The sequence below is a fragment of the Stegodyphus dumicola genome, chromosome 6 (assembly GCF_044657685.1).
Source record: "Stegodyphus dumicola isolate Sdum_Otavi_A_Nest chromosome 6, ASM4465768v1".
NCBI lineage: Eukaryota > Metazoa > Arthropoda > Arachnida > Araneae > Eresidae > Stegodyphus > Stegodyphus dumicola.
The window spans coordinates 120,888,844-120,907,085 of NC_140773.1; the positions used below are offsets into that span (position 1 = coordinate 120,888,844).

The window sequence follows — 18,242 nt, forward strand, 5'->3', positions numbered from 1 at the left end:
CTTATCAGGTAATGTGACCTTATGCTACATAGAAATATAGGGGTCATCTATTATTTACCCGAAGTAAACAGATAGGAGCCCCTTACCTTACTTGTCAGTTACCTATTTTGTGCTTCATATGGTTTGCGATGTTTATTTCTTTCCTATAAAGGTGCGTTCAGACGTGGGCGCAAAGCGCATAGAAGCATAATCATAAGGGCATAAAATACGGGAGACCTGTTCACACCTGCGAGAACGAGGTGTAAGCCGTGGCCAATGAGAGAATCTAAATCTCTGCTTGTTATTTTCGTTGTGTCATGGCTCTTTCAGCTCGCCACAAAGTTTTACTGGCTCAACAGAATAATCTGTTATCTGCCCTTCTCATTAGTCAAGAGGCAACGGAAGAAGGTAAAAAACGAAAAAGAACGAAATGGTCGAGGATATTTTTTTTTGAAAGACGGCATATATATTTCTGTGCCAAGCAGTATGGAGAATTTCTGCATTGTACTGTAGTACTCTCTATACTATAAACATGCACATGCATATTTATATATATAAAACCTTCTTCAATTTTTATATATAATTTCTCTTAGGAGAAATACGATATTCTAAATATGCCTAATTAAAAAAAAATCTTGAGGATAACTAACAGATAGCCTGTATATAATATTTTTCCATTTTGCAGGTAGGAAAGCAGTTAAGCTAAAAACAGTACTTACCATACATTATTATTATTATTATTTTAATTTTCAATCAAAAGGAAAATGTTTCTATGACAGTGAAACATGTGTGCTTAGCACTCCTTATTCACTGTCCCTGTCGATCACTATAGTAGTTTGCTGCACTACCAGTATCAATTATCACTAGTACTAGTATCCCACAACTGGTCACAATGACCAACAACCACAACTAGTACAATACTAGGAAACGTTCACCCAACAATGTATTTTATGCTCAATCATTAAATACATTTTGCTGTGTTGCCAGCTGCATACACCTATTTCTAATAATTTGCATGTATAAGCCTCACCCCTGAATTTAATTTCAACATATGCTGTCATTTCTATTTACGACCCAATCTCAAAAGTATTTTCACATTGACAAATTTTAGGTACCCAAGTCTTCAAATACATCAAAATTATAAACATTCATACCTTATCCAGGAATTTCTACCAGAAAAATAGCATGAATTTAATGATCAAAATTCCATTCAAATGATAGTAATAAAGAGTGGATAATAATAATAAATACTATTCATTAAATTATAGTCCATGTTACGAATTATGTGTGCTATTCAGTTTCATTAAAAGTACATTCCTTTCATGGAGAACGTAATTAAAAAAACAGACCAGAACTTCAACAGAAGACAAAACTGTCTAGACTCTTGACTGTTTTAAGGATATTTCACTACATTTTTTTCCTTCTTGGAATTCATAAGAGCATTTTCTCAAACGATTAATCTTTTATTACTTATACAAAGTTACACCATTGAATTGACTATTGTGACTATTCTTAAATAAGTGAAAATAATTTTTTTCTTTTTTCTTTAAAGTAATATTTTTACTGTTAAAAAAACAGCAGATTCTTGATATTGATTTGATGTTTTAGTAAAATTAATTCATGAAGTTTGTTTGGAAAGAAAAATCAGCATTTGAAGCAAATAGCAATACAATATTTCCAGCTTTTTCAATAAATTTATTCTTAAATACAAAAATAATTAAACAGGAAAAAATTATAGTAATAATTTTTAAAAAACAATTATAGACAGAAAGAAAGTAATAATAATAATTTACACAGAAAAAATAAAATTTTTGCAATCGTGCATTTTTTAAAAAATTTTCACAGTAAAATGAAAAATATTGGATGGCATCAATCATCTACAGGATCATACACAGCGTCCATAATCCTGAGCTTAACTTTCGCTTTACGAGTTTCATCCATATTTTTCAATATAAATTGAAAAACTCATTAAAATCTCATTAAAAAATACATGTCATTCATCGTAGATTTCTTGCAAGATCAACTCTTTATTTCTTTCGGATACGATTACAACTCATTAGGATACGATGTGTTCCATATTTAAAAAAACGTCGCCTTCGATGTGACAGCGAAATCATCTAAAGAAAACCGCTTCGTTTTAACTTCGCTCTGATTGGTCGACGCTTATCCCAAACTCGGCGTAAAGTTAAAAACTTTGAACCCTATGCCACGAGCCCTAAACCAGATTCTGTGACGTAGCAGAGACTGGTTGCCTTGGCAACGGAGCTCGGCTTTAACCACTTATGCCCCTTACGCCCTCATTTGGACGGGGCCTAAAGGTACGCCCGCGTACATTATACTCAGGAATGTCAAATGCCTTTCAAGCTTATTCCATCTAATTAAAAATTTTAAAAGTAGAGCTAATTAATTCATTAGACCAACACATTCATTAAACGACAGCAACAAAGAGATGCTCTCAGCTCATGCATGATTGCAGGCCTTTCGAATTTAGCTTTTAATTCCATTATATCCTCATACGGCCATCTCTCTCAACAGCAATTGCATTCGCGAATGATATTGTATTTCTTGACAGTGGCTGAACCCATGACATTCTGCAAACCAGTATCTAAGAAACCATAAATATCTTCAGCGTTCTTTGCAACGAATTAAAATTAATACACTCATGTCCAAAATTATCTTTACATACCCAAAAATGATGATTTTCAATGAAATATCGAATCAATGTGATCCGTATTTGCAGGGAATGTGTGAAAACCAAGCCTAATTAGCATTATCCAATCAAAAGTAATCAAACGGTTTGTGATATGCAAATATAGGCGTTATGTCATCCAAGGGTTAATCAAGCGCTTTGCGCAAACTGAATATTTGAATGAATTTCTGCAACATAGCCATTGATTTCAGTGTGTAGGGACTCAAAACGGTTTGTTATGGCTTCGAAGTATCATTTGGAAGAATCTGTAAAGTGGCGAATTATCGGTCGTTTAGAAGCAGGGCAGTTAATCATGGAAACAGCCTGAATATTTCAAGACAGACAGTCTCTAAGCTATGGAAACAGTTTCAAAATGATGGAAGTGTTGTAAGGAGGCCTGGACAAGGTCGGAAACGAATGACAACTGCTTCTGAAGATCGGTATCTGGCATTAACTGCCCGTCGTAACAGAAAGGCTACTGCTCGCCAGTTAAGTTCAGAGCTTGCAGCCGCCACTGGAACATATTGCATCACGGCAAACAATATACAGAAGGCTTAATGAAAAAGGCCTTTATGCCAGAAAGCCAAGGGTATGTGTTTTACTGTCTTCACAGAAAAAGAGGGATCGCTTTAATTGGTGGAAAGAACATCAAAACTGGACTGAACATCAATGGTCCCATGTTCTCTTTACTGATGAGTCGCGGTTTAGTTTAACTGGTGATTCTAAACGTGTTTACATCTGGAGGGAGTCAGGAACACGAAATGATCCCTCGAACATTGTGGAACGTGACCGTTTCGGTAGTGGAGGTGTGATGGTATGGGTTGGAATAATGATCGATGGACGTACGCCCCTACACGTGTTCAGCAGCGGATCTGTGACAAGCCAGATATATCGGGATGAGGTCTTAGATCCTTATGTAAGACTTTTCAGGGGTGTATATGGACCTGACGTTTTATTTATGGATGATAATGCCCGTCCACATCGAGCAAACCTCGTTGATGAATTCCTTGAAAGTGAAGACATTAAACGAATACCTTGGCCACCAAACTCTCCTGACCTTAACCCGATAGAGAACTTATGGGACTACCTTGGAAGAGCAATTGCACTTATATATCCTCCTCCTAGAGATGTAAATGCTCTGAAGATGGCATTGTGGAAGAGTGGAGATTAATTTCCCAAACTGTGGTTAACAAAGTTATTTCCAGACTTAAAACACGTTGTGATATGTGTGTACAAGTCAGGGGAGATCATATTCCATATTAAATTCGTAAGACTTAATTCTTTTTCTGAATCATTCCTTTTTTTCTTAACTCTCTTTATCACACTTTATTATCATTTTTATTGTTTCATGCTGCAATTTTATATCATATGAGGTGATCTTCAATTTTTTCTTTTGCATTTATGTGTCATCATGCTATGTATGATTCCACGAAAATTCATTAAATTATAAGTTATACTCTCTGAGAAATCCGTGAATTTATGCATGTAAACATAATTTTGGACATGAGTGTAATTTCTGAAGAAAAATCTCCGACAGTTATCTTCCAAAGACCGCGTTAAACGATCACTGGTAATACTTAAAACGAATGGCAAAAATATAAAAATTCATAACGAAATCAAGTACTTAGATGTATTAATCGACAACAAATTTTAATGGGTTTCCAACCTTGATGAGCTGAGAAGAGAAACGTGTCTCACTGTCACAAGATTTCGTAGAATGCAGGGCTCCAATATAAGTCCAAAATTCGTAAATTTATATATTGTACCGCAAGAGAAAAAAATAGGCACATATTTAGCATCAGCTTAAGCAATTCCTATAAGAGAAATGAAGACTGCTTATTAATAGAATTCAGCGACCTTTTCTAATCAATATATCAAAAACACAAAAAGTACTTCTACCTTCGCCACGAAATTTTAATAGGAATTATATCTTTGCATACCTAAGCACGAATTGAAGATTCTAAAGCCTAAGGCCCATATCACACGGCGTTTGTTTCACACGAACAACTGTTTCGGACAATTTTTCTGCCTGGTTTACTATTGAAAGAAAGACGCGCGACTTTTTCTTTCCTTTCCAAAAAAATTGCAGTTTGTTCGTTTTCAACCAATCTGCTATCAGCTTCGAATGCTATTAGCCTGTTTGTAGTGGGGAACTAGTTTCCCCTGCGTTAACCCCAAAGCGATCTGTTTTGATTGGCTGTTGTGACAAAGCAGAAAAATTCTTCCAAACAGTTGTTCTTCCGAAACAAACCGACGTGTGATAGCAGCCTAAGTATCACAACTTAATATCCAGACCAATGCCTTTGCAAAGAACTAAATTTGCTGATAATCTAAATAAGAGTTTCCTGGTGCAGCCAATTAGAAAAACCAGGAAACTTTTATCTAGATTGCCGACAAGCTCTGAAAGTGATCACATATCACATCACCACCAAGATATTAGGATCTCTATCTTTTTATCAATTAGCTTTCACATATGGTTACAAAACAGAAGGAAATACAAGCTGCGGTAACAGAGATTACACGCAAAGCGGAGTTAGGATTGCCAGAAAGTGGTAGGAAAAGGTATAGTTGTCAGATTTAGCTCGAAATCGCCCATTCCGAGAATATTCTCCAAAGTAGGTTAAAGCTATATATACCCTGCCTGTACGCGGAGTAGTAGTATCTTGAACTCTGTAATGAAGTAGTGTCTCGAGTTCAGCGATTAGCTTGAGCGCGATCGACCGAGTCGGGAGCCGTAGTCTAGTGCTTTGCCATGAAGCTGTCTTCACCGTTATAGCCTGAAGGTTGTGTTGCAGATTGTTTCAACGTGTTCGTCATAGGTTTTTCAGATAACTGTAAACGTGTCTGCAATGTGTATTACTGGCGAATAAATTGTTTTGTGATTCTTCATCAAGTGTTATCATCAATTAACACAAATCTATGAACCCGTACAACACGACAACTAATGTCAGAAGTGGGGATTGTCAGTGAATGCCAGTGGCCCACCTACAGGGAAAAGCCATGGCGGAGGAAAGGAAGACTTTGATGGACTTGTTAGCAGCTGTAAAAACCTTACAAGAAAATATCAAAGCCGGAGAAAAGGAGATGAAAGCCAGACACGAGGAGATGAATAAAATCGCGAAAAAAGAAATAAAAGCTGGATGAGAAAAGCTGCAAGAGAAATTCCAACAGATTGGAAGTGGATCAAAGCAAGATTAGAAGCGACATTGTGGATCTTAAAGAGGAAACCGAAGCTAAGTTTAAAGACATAAAATAGAAAGTGAAGGAAAGGTTAGAGGAAACTGGAGCCAAAATACAGATGTGGAAGAAAGATTTGAAGAAAAATTGAGAAAGTTCCGAAAAAAAGATGCTTTGAAAGAGAAACGGACTGCGTATAAGAACGAACCTGAAGATTTTACGTAGCTCCTAGTCTCTTCTCATACCGTAATCAAACGAAGCACATATGATGGAAAATCATCATGGAGTGTATATAAGATCCAGTTTTCGATCCTGGCGGAAGTCCTATCCGAAAGTCAGATTTTAAACTTCAACGTGCTCTTGAATACGCTGGAACTGAGATTCGGGAAAAATGCGCAAAAGATTGGGGTCGCTCGCAATTGAAAACTTGCTAGGAAAACGCCTTCAAGAACTGGTGACTAACATTGAGAGGTTGGCGCAACAAGCATATCCTGCCGGACTTTCCACCAGATGTCAGCGCAAATATGGGCTTGATGCATTTCATCGATGCAGCAAGGTTGCGGAAATTCAGAAGGCTCTCAGATTGGCGGATTATAAAGACCTAAATTTCGGCTTAGTCTACACCATGAAGTTCGAGACGGTTCAACAAGCGACTCGAAAAGATCGCCATCCTATTAGAGCAGTTCCAATAGAAGACCCAATTTTGATGTCGCTTATTTGAAAAAAGAGACATTCGGGAGGCGTTAAGAAGGCCGAATATAAGCAACATTGAAAAGAACACAACCAAGTAATGGAATTGTGGACTGGAAGGGCATCTCTGCAGGAAATGTGAAATCAGAGAAATTCAAATGCGGCAATCTTACGGAGAGGATGTTGTCAGCCGTCCTTGAGATTGCCGCGCAGAGATGTAGCCCCTTTGAAAGTTCTCCAGATCTCTTCAATAAGCAGAGATAACGGATTATTCTTCGAATGATACGAGAATAAGCATAGTTGTAAGATGATCATCGATACAGGAGCAAAGGTAACAATCGTGAAAACAGATATAGCTCGATAATGGAACAAAATGCTGCGATGGACTCCTCCTGTGTGACTTTGCGAATAGTGATAAGTGATAAGATCCCGACTGAAGTTAAAATTAACATCACCATTACCTTCGGAAATGAGAACTGCCAGTACTTGGCTTTCGTCGCTAACGTCGCGGACGAATTAATAGAGTAAACGTTTTGAGGAAATACGACTTTACACTAGCCATTAAGCATAACGAGATACACTCTTCAAATCAAGATATAGCTGTGTTTGAAATGAAAAACACCATTTCTTCAGCTCACCAAATAACAATAAAAACAGATGTCATCATTCCTCTGATGACTGAATTATTAATAACGGGCTCCATCAAAAACAGCAATAACTTCTAATTTGAAATAACTGAATACTCGGAAACTAATCCAAGAGATATATTAGTCTTCGAGATTAGTAGGCCTTTCAAGAGACTTCGTCCCTGTGAGAGTGGCGAATGTTAGCCACATACCAAGAACCATCCAGAAGGGTGAAATGCTAGCAACATGCATTCCAATTACGTGCGTTAACAAAGCCCCACTTGCAATTCCGGATAAGGTAAATGGAAATAAATAGAAGAAATTATGCAGATTGCAAAATTAACCAAAGAATGAAGACTTGCGGCATAAAAACAATTAAAGACTTATAAGATATATTTTCTAGGAAATCCAGAGATGTTGGCTGCACAAAACTGACGCAGCAACAAATTGATATGGGAGATAACTCTCCGATCTAGCAACATCCCACATGTCTGTTGTCCGCAAAACAGGAAGAAGTTGGAAATCATATGAAAGTGATGCAAGAAAATGACATCAGCGTGTCATCCACCAGCCCATGGGCATCTGCCATAATTCTTGTCCGGAAGAGACGGCTCGACAGGATTTTGTGTTGACTACCGAAGACTAAATAATATCACTAAAAAAGAGAGTTACCGTCTTCCTAGGATTGACGATACTCTAGACACCTTATCAGGATACAAGAGGTTTTCACACTCTGGACTTCAAGAGTGGATAATGGCAAGTGAAAATTCACCCTGATGAAAGAGAGAAAACTGCGTTCACTACGGCCAAGGATTCCTGCAGATTAATGTATGTCATTTGGACTCTATAACGCCCCTGCAACATTTAACGAATGATGGAGACAGTGCTTCATGGCCTATACTACGAATCCTGGCTGGTCTACCTAGATGACACCATTACAGTGGGCCGTAGCTTCAGGAAACATCTAGAAAATATAAGGAAGGTGTTGCAGAAACTGAAAGATGCCAACCTCAAGCTGAGTCCTTCGATATGCAAATTGTTCCGCTGCGAAGTCACATATCTAGGGCACGTCATCTTCACCGAAGGTGTCCGTACAAATCCAGAGGAGTTGTCAGCAGTTCAGGACTGGGAACTCATCAACTATAGAGCTTCCTGGGAATCATTACCATTCGTTTAAGTGCTGTTGAAATCTGTTAGGAATGTATGTTACTTAAATGATAATAGAAAAGAATACACTCACTTTTCATCAGAAAAGGTGTAGCGCTGTCCTACTATTACCGCCTGTATAGCATTAAGGAAGAGCTATACTACAAATAGAAATAATTTGACAAACCAGAAATTATCAAACAACTGGAAGCACAATTTGAGGAAAGGTTCACGGCTCTTTCGATCGACTTTACACCTACTGCCGAACCAGCAAGAAGTCTGAAAGCAATTCCATAATCATCTTACTTTAACTACCAGTAACAGATTCTCCCAGCTAAATCAAGAAGCCTACAATAGCGACATATATATACGCAAGAGGAAAGTCAAATCTCAGATGACCAACCAACAAACCAGTCCAATACAATAAATCCTGCCACCTCAGTGGACAATACTACTGTCACTTGCCGTAACTCTGTCCAGCTAAGTTTCTCCTCACCCAATGATCCCGACAGCCAGTCTGGTTCTGGTTCTGCACATTTCGTCACTTTGTAGACTGTTGTAAGGCAACTGCAAAACAATAGTCAACCTCCAGACTCAATCTCCATCCATCTACACCTACAATTTCCAAACTTCTGACCAATTCCTGCCAGATATTTCTTTCATCTCCGGTAGAAAATATTTGAACTGAAAGGAAATCGTCTGAAGATTACGCCTCCAGTCCCCAATATCCACAAATTAATTCAGAACATAATTGAAGAAACGAACATGTCCTCTTACACTTCCCAATTAACAGAGAATAAAATGCTGAAAGTTGTAATACCTAGACTGTCTGTCAACTCCTCTGCAGAAAGCATTATTAATGAGCTAAATAATCTGGATTAGTATCTAAACCATATAATCTAGTGAACCGGAGAACATAAGCCTTCTCTCTTTCTAATCTAGCTGCCTAAACTGAATCAAAAAAAAAAAAAAAGACCTACAGTGTTAGTTATTTGGGCTATCTTAAGGTAAAAAGAGTCGCTCTGCAAACGGCCTGGCCCTACACAATACTACATGTGCCAGAAATGCTAGCATAGCGTTTTACGTTGCACTAGATCTTCATGCTGCGCTGAAGACAATGAATCAAGAAAATGTAAAGTTGGCCGAATAAAGTGTGCATTGTACCTTGGACTGAACTCAGACAATTTTTCAATTTCCCAGACAATTCTTCAGTTGTAAGATGCCTCTTCATCAGCTGTCAGTTCCATTCCTTTCTTCGTATCTACAACTCATGATTCTACAAAGCCTGCCCATTAAGACGTAAATTTAGTTGCGCTAGAAAATACTAGCAGAGGCTATTTATTGAATAATTTAAATATCCGAGTCTAAGAAAGATCATATTTTCGATTGATATTTCGCTTCGCCCCTCTGAGCATACATTTTAAATGTGTGCGGCTATGAACGTCTTTGTATTTTTTAAGTGACAGCTAGAGCTATTACTATGCTGACTTAATCCACTTAGAGCTGATAATCGTCTAGTTATTATTCCTAGCCGTCTTGTGGTCGACATTATTTAATTCAACCAGAATCTTCAAAATTAAGAAATGATGAGGCACTTTCCTTTTGGTAGTCGCTAAGAAAAATTCTATCTCCTCCGGGATCTATCCAAGCCCGGTGATATTCGGTTGGCTCACTGCTACCGGCCCGTTACATGAGAGAGATCGCAGTCTTGATAAAGAAAAATACTTCTTCCAAATGGGTTGCCGTCTCTAGCGGGGCTTTCTCGTTTGAGCAAGATGCATTCGAATCCGATGAGAAGTTTGTCGGTAAAAGGGATTTAACCTGGAAGATACTGTGCTCACCACCTCATCAACATAGTAGCCAAATAAATACATGTTATTTTTCACCACAATTTTTTTGCGTGTGTACGTGTGTTAGCTAGCCGGTATTTTGCATTTCCTAACCAGTAGCCGGGTGTAGGGCAGTTAGCAGTTAGCTATTGAGAAAAATGTAATAATGAACACGATTTTTGAAGCATTAGATGTTATGATAAATCTCTTCTAGTATTGCAATACATTTGGCAGAAAGCTGTCCGCCTTTCACAAACGTTTAGTACGTAACTGTTAAAAATAAGATCCTACCATATGTCCATTACCACCCCCCTCCACACACATACACATTTGCTGAGTTCTAGATTTATTTGTGGTCAAAATACAACATATATATGTTTTTCAGTTTCTCTACGTAACGGTCACAGTTATTTAATATGGTAACTTAGATTTCACCACAAAATTAAAAGTGATACAGACCTCTGAGTAAGAAACACCACTCAAGCATTAGTAATGTAGATGCTTTTAATCTCACGCACTGTTAAATAACACGACATTATGTAAGCATTTTCAAATCTTTTCATTTTGTTAAAATAACATCGCATGTTTTCTACAGAATTACGTACGAAAACGTAACCACGACATAGATGCATTACTCTGAAAATTTATTTCATTAACGATCTAATTGCATGTCATTTCGCAGGAAAAAACAATCTGTATTCATTTGCTGTATTTTACATTCATCTGTATTTTCCTCCATAAATCCCATTCTTACACCACGCTACTCGAATGTCATAATTGCTGAAAATATTTGAACAGCGGATTCTTTACAAAAGATGATTTTTTAATGGTTAAAATATTCTTGTTTATTCAAAATATCCTGACTTTATAAATCTTGAAAAAATAAAATTTGCCTGTTAGCTGAAACTATTAAACGAATATGATAAAAGTTACTATGTTTAAGAAACTGAGTTCGTTTTTTCTGTGTTCTTTGGTTTATTCGATGGTTTCTGGACATTTAGACGAAGGATTTGATGATATGTCAGAAGATGATGTCAGCCGGTGCTACTACGACATAATATGCCGATTAGGTATACGTACATTTTTTGGTTTAGATATGTAAATTCATTTCCATCCGGAAAGTCCGGGAAAATAAAATTATATTAGTCATCTCAGTAACCAGTCAGTTTCGTTAAAAAATTATTTTCATTATTATTTAATTTTTTAATGAATTCACGTTGTTCATTATAGATATATTTTAAAACAGAAATAATGATTCCAAGGTAATGTAAGCAAAAAATAATTATGTAAATTTATCTGCTAGAAAGAGCATTCAGAAACCTACTTTTTTATTGCAGTATAGCGTATTAATAAGGACTTCAGGATTTATATTGTTTGCTAGGGAATAAGCTACTAAAAAGGAAATTATCAAAATTTGAAATAAACTGTAAATCATTTTGAAGCAAATTTTATTTCAAGTTTTCTGCTTACAAAATATTTCTACTATGGCCTAATATTTAAGTTTTTCCAAGCTGTATTGTTTAATGTAATTAACTGCGCTCCGTGATGTATTTCCTTGCGTTTCCATTTCTGTGTGCATGCGTTTTATGTCATTATGTTCCTCAATAAAATTATTTTATGTCGCAGCACTCCTATCAGATTAAACTTGTATAATAATGAATCTCCTAAATATATTTTAACTGTGCATTTGTAATACAGTTTGTAAATTTATAATAAGATGTTACATACATAATCATTGTCCTAGTGTACAGAAACTGTGAACTGATGTTTCATATTTTCGATACTTTGTGTGTTTTTTCACTTATGTTTTCCATACGCTATTTTATGCCGTCCTGCAATATATATTACATCTTTTATGACTTTACGTAGTGTTTATATACTTGTATACTTCCTTACTTTACAGGTATCAATCAAAAATTTAGTGGTAAAGTTGTCGGTAAGAAAACATTAAAAAATTAAAAACGCAAGAAAGGGAAAGGAAAAAAAAAAGGACAGAAAAAAGCTCCGTAGTTCTGAAATATCGTAATGCAATACCTCGTAGTAAAAAAAATAGGCTTTGGCAAAATTTTAGTGTTTTAAAATACCGCTGCGTAAAAAATTGCACTAAAAACGTAAAGCAGCTACAAAAGAGCGAGTGAAAAACTTTGCAGGAACGTTCATTTCATGCTAGTAAAAAGTTAAAAATTGTGAATGACATGTTGTTCCGTATGCATCATTATCGTTCCAGAATACAAAATTGTCGTGATTCTCTTAGTTTACATTTTTTCTATCATATGCATGCTTTATAATAGAAAGGTTGACATTAAGATACTGTACGAAAAAATAAAGAACTGTGCACAAATGTCTTATTGGAGATATACAGAGAATATTAAAATGAAACTATTTATTTATTTCTAGCTTTCAGCTGTGTTTTAGTATACATTGCTCATCTATACTTTTTGATCTGACTGTTTATTCGTACTGTTCGTTGGAATTTTCAGTCTCTAATTTCCAGATTTTTCAAACGCTCTAGGGTAGATGTACAATATGCATTTTCTTCGTCATACTTACTTTCCACGTATCTATTTGACAGAACGATTCTTCCAATTAATGAAGACAGAACGATTTTCTATCAAGTAGATGTTTTGATAGAAGATCCTATCATTTTGTTAGTTACCCAAAACCAAAACAACTGTTAACTTCACCAGAAAATTCTTTTTCTTTTTTTAAATTTTATTATTATTTTAAAAGATTTGTTTTAAATGTAACTTAAAATTTGTCAGTTTTATTAACTTGCTTATTTGATAAAATGATACTATTATCTCTAAAGAGTATTTAAAAAGTATTCTATTTAATAACTATATAGCAAACTATATAGCATTTAACAATACATTCTTTAAACAAATCGACGGTATCCCGATAGGAACTTGCCCGAGTTCAGCGATCTGTAATTAGTACCTTTTCACCAAGGAATTTCATTTCCAACAACAATCATCTCAAGTACAACATTTATATTACTCTAACACTTACAGATACATAGATGATATTACTACATTCGACAACTACAATCAAATAGAATACGATCGCATGTATTCTTCATGTCTGAAACTAAATAAAACTAACTTTCAACAAGAAGGTATTAATGACCTAGATCTGCAAACTATCAGTTTTAAAGATATTAAAATCTACGGCAAAGGAATAGATTTTAATTTCCCTACTATAAATCTCATCCATTGGCACTCCAATATTTCCAAAAGAGTAATACTTAATACCATACATACTCAATAGAATAAAAAAATATTTGCAATAAAGTCGAATACTTATAAGAAGAAATCACTAACTTAGTCAATATTCTCTTAGAAAGTAAAACACCTCGATTCAAAATTTCTATATCTTTAAAGAAAGCTGGTATTATCTACATTTTTTTAAATTTCTCATCTAAAGAGATATGATAATTATTAATTAAACTTTAATTGGAGGTAATAGTTGGATGACTACGATAAGAAATGTAATGTAAATATGTACAAAGATCTTGTATTTTCCCTTTTAATTATGTTTACTATTTTTATATACCATCTTTCTACTATTTTGTAAATTTAATAAGTGGCAAATCTGACTCTTACTAAAAAAATGGGTTTCTAGTTTCTAAGACGTATTGTACCCCGATTACGAGAAGACTTTTATGTTTTTTCTTTAGCATATATCTTTTTCCTTTTCCGAAACTTTGAGCCAGTTCTGTTTTCGCGCTCTAAGATTTTACAAAGAGCAGCTTCTTTTAGAACTTACGCCGCCAATTTGGGTTGACAATCACCCCCTCGTCGTCGGCAATAATTTTCCAGACCACACCCAACCATCATTGACACTCCCGCACACGAAATATAACAGGGTAGGACATTTTGAACACATGTTAAAACATTTTGTTCTGCTATTGGACAATTTGAACCTTATCGCGCATACTTTTTCAAGAACTGTAAAATATTGGCTTCTCCAGAGCGGTTTGAATTGTAATTTCTTTAGCAAAAACACCGTTTCGTCATCTTTAGAGTTCAGTTAGATCACGCATAGACGGTCGGGTTAAGATTTCAGTAAGTCTGTGTTTTCCTATTTTTCCATTATTTTTTCAAATAAGTTTTCAGTTTTTAGCTGTTGAAAGCTCAGATTTGACTTTTTTATTTAGAGAAATCTCTAAGCATAGTTTTTCGTTTTCTTACTATTAAAAGTAAAGTTCTATGTTTTTTTTAATTGTAATTTTGGCACTATGTAATGTTTTATTTTTTTTTTTCCAAGTGTTTCGAAAATGTGCAGAGAAAATTCTGGTACAATTGAGATTCGAGTTTTCCGGTTATATACGAACTTTAAAGTCTTTAATAAAAATTTTATGAAATCTTTTTATGGTTTTTAATGTCAAATGAACGAGGAGAATGAAACATATTTTCAAAACATATTAATCGACTTTTATGAAGTTTTAATTCATTTTCTCCTGATGTGTTTTGAATTGGAGTTTCAATAAAAAGAGATTAATTTTTATTTGTATAATTTTATATATTTTCCCTTTCGCATTTTTAGTTTTCGAGATTGTTCTACTATGAGTTCTTTCTTTAATTGTATTAGTTTTGATATTGTGTTAAAACTCTTAGACACGGTTGCATTATAATATTATAGAAGAATTGCCTTGCTTTTATTCCAATTTACTAATTAATTTAGATGGTTTAAGTTTATATATATATATATATATATATATATATATATATATATATGGTATCCATAAGGACGACACAATCACCAGAGGGCCTCACCGATGCGCCAGCAGCAAGAGCGAGGTGAAAGAGGAGTATGACAGAGACTTTCTTCTGCTATCCCACGCGAAGGTGGTGAGATGTCTGTATACACGTGAAGGTGTAGAATAAGGAACTGTAGTTTTCCACGCAAAGGTGGTAAATTGACTGTATAATACATCAGCAAGTGCGAGTAGGCACTAATCGGTTATGTGATAAGACTGGTAAAAGCTATACAGAATCCTGTTTGTATCAAACGGCACTTGTATTTAATCTAATTTGTACCTTTTCTGATTATCTTTATTAAATGTTCTATGGTGTGGAAAACAACGTTGGAATTGTTATTTAGCATCTTCAACTCCCCCACTACAGAAAATCTGGGAGCTCGGCCGGGATATTTGGATACTTCAGAGAAGGTACTGTGAAAACTTTGCTTTACTTCTTTCCTGAAGATAGTGATACTTTTGTTTCGTTTTTAAAATGAGTTTCTTAAATAATTTTAAAAAAAGTGATTTAATAGTACTTGCGGAACAAATTGGACAGACTGTTCCAGAAAATGCTAAAAAAGCTAACAGAAAAATTATCGAAAATTCTGATTTTTTCAAAACGAACGTTGAATTTGTTCGTGGCGTCGTCAAATCGATCGCAGAGGATCGGACGCCTAAAACAAGTAATGAACATTATCTGTTAGAGATCGAACGTCTTAAATTAGCTCAAATTGAGAAGCAGATTGAGTTAGAAAGTTTAAAATCAGAATCATTATCGAGTGATAGAAGAAACGCGCAGACTAGTGTTGAAGATATTATTAAAAGCGTCAAAACACTAACTATAGCTGTACCTCAGGAAACCGGAAGCTATGCATTTGTTTTTTCAGTCACTTGAGAAAGCTTTTACTACTAAAAGTGTACCAGTGGAGTTAAAATCAGAAGTGTTGATTAATTTGTTAGGTGATAAATGTAATAATGTTTTAACGTATGTTTCTGAACAAGAAATCGCGGATTATGATAAATTAAAAACTCTAATCTTGAAAGAATTTCAGCCGAACCTGCGTGAATGTTTGAACAATTTTAAAAACCCTCAGAGACATTCATGTGAAACGCATGTTCAGTTCGCGTCTCGACTCATTGCAACTTTCAGTTATTATTGCAAGTTAAGAAAGGTAGATGACTTTAAGAAATTGTGTGATCTCATTGTATCTGATAAGTTATATGAAACTCTTGATTCCAAAACAAAAGAACATATTAGTGTTCGGGAGGGTCAAAGTTGGTTCCCACCTAATCAGTTGGGGAGAGAATGTGATTTATTTTATTCATCCAGGGGTAAATCTTTAGTTGATACCAATAACACGCGAATCGAAACTCCAGAAAATAAAAAGCTTAATTTTTCCAAAAACAATCTTAGAAAAGCTCAGAGCAATTTCAAGGGTTCAGGGAAGCTTGTAAATCATAATAATCAGAATAGTAGTAAATCGGAACGTATTTGCTATGTATGTGGGAGTAAAGGGGAATTATTTCACTTTGCGAGAAATTGTCCCAAACGGTTAGAAAAGGAGGAAAGTTTGTCTCCAAAAAAGGTATCTGCGTTAGAGATGGAATCGGATAATGCAGCTAGAAATAAGTTAGAATTTATTGAACTGTTGATTGATGGTAAGAAATTAAAATGCTTAATAGATTCTGGAAGTGAATTGATAGTTGTAAAGAAATCTCTTTTTCAGAATAAATTATCAAATGGCTGTATAGAGCTCAAAAGTTCGTTTGGTCATGTGGTTAAAGCGGAAACGGCTAAGTTTATTTTTTCTTTATGCGAAAGCAAAAAACAAAAAGAGATAGAAGCAACGGTGGTTTATGACTTGATAACAGACTGTATTTCCCCCCTTCCTGTGTAAAAATGATGTGTTGTGACCAGGTGATGATTACGCAATATGAAAATTATTCTGTCGAATCGGAAAGGAATTTTTTGTCTTTTATTTCTGCAGCCATTGAGGGAGACAGAGAAACAGATTTATGGCATATTACAGATGAAGGATTACGCAATACTGTTTCCACTCTTATTAATGAGTATAAACCGTCAGAAGAGCCGCGCAGTACAGATTTAAAAATGAAAGTAATATTAAAAGATGATATTCCAGTTTCTCAGCGTTCGAGCAGAATTCCTTTTGCTGACCAAAAAATTGTTGATAATCAAATAGATGAATGGTTAAAGGATGGGATTATAAAGTCGTCGTATTCAGAATATGCTTCGCCAATTGTTTTTTGTAGAAAAAAATGTGGCAAGACACGGATTTGTGTTGACTTCAGGCAGTTAAATAAAAAAATAGTTAAGAATTCTTTTCATATGGCACAAGTAGAAGAGGTTTTAGATCGTTTGGGTGAAGCAAAGGTTTTTTCGACATTAGACTTAAAAAATGGCTTTTTTCATGTTCCAGTGGAGGAAAACTGTACTAAATATTTGGCATTTATTACTCATGCAGGCTTGTACGAATTTCTAAAAGCACCTTTTGGTTTGTGCACGTCCCCTAGTGTATTCCAAAGACTTATTTTTAATGTGTTTAGAGATTTAATTCGGGATGACACTGTTGTTACTTACATGGACGATTTTATTATTCCAGCCCGGAACGAGAAAGAAGGTTTAGAAAAGTTGAAACGCGTTTTAGAAGTAGCCAAAGGAATGAGAATATAGAGTGTGGTTTGGAGATTAATTTTAAAAATGCCAATTTTTGAAAAGAAAAATAGAATTTCTCGGGTATGTTATTGAGGATGGTACAATTCGCCCCTCTACTGAAAAAACCAGGGCTGTTCAAAATTTCCCGGAACCCAAAAAACCTTAAACAGATTCAAAGTTTCTTGGGCCTTACTGGGTATTTTAGAAAATTTATTGCCAACTATTCAAAAATAGCGAATCCACTAAGTGATCTTCTTCGTAACGGAGCAGAATTCAAATTTGGGCCTGAGCAAAAAGATGCATTTAATAAATTGAAAGAACTTTTACCCACAAGTCCGGTTCTTCATATTTTTAAACAAGGAGCACCATTAGAATTGCATACAGACGCGACCAGTCATGGTTTCGGCGCTGTATTCCTACAAAAGTCAGATGATGGACAGTTACACCCCATTTACTTCATGAGTAAAAAAACTAGTCTCCAACAAGAGAAGCTATCTAGTTATGAGCTTGAAGTTTTAGCTATAGTAGAAGCTCTAAAGAAATTTAGGAATTACCTTTTAGGATCTAAGGTCAGGATAATTACGGATTGCGATGCTTTCCAGAAGACTATGTTTAAGAACCCCTTGAGTGGCGAGATGGGCGCTACTTCTAGAAGAATTTGCCTATGAAATTGTTCACAGATCTGGGCAAC

The 18,242-nt window shown here is 35.3% G+C and overlaps 1 protein-coding gene across 3 annotated transcripts in view; it reads left to right on the forward strand.

The window, feature by feature from the left end:
- Positions 1–11,004: 11,004 nt before the first annotated feature.
- Positions 11,005–18,242, forward strand: part of LOC118204385 (uncharacterized) — a 50,296-nt gene continuing 43,058 nt past the window's right edge. The window contains exon 1 of one of the 3 annotated variants that reach the window (XM_085818869.1): positions 11,005–11,206. Coding sequence is in view for 2 of the 3 variants with exons in the window: in XM_035376714.2 (XP_035232605.1) it covers positions 11,056–11,206 (151 nt within the window). In the remaining variant the exon portion in view is untranslated. The remainder of the gene's footprint in view (positions 11,207–18,242) is intronic. The other 2 variants (XM_035376714.2, XM_035376715.2) reach the window with 2 other exon arrangements.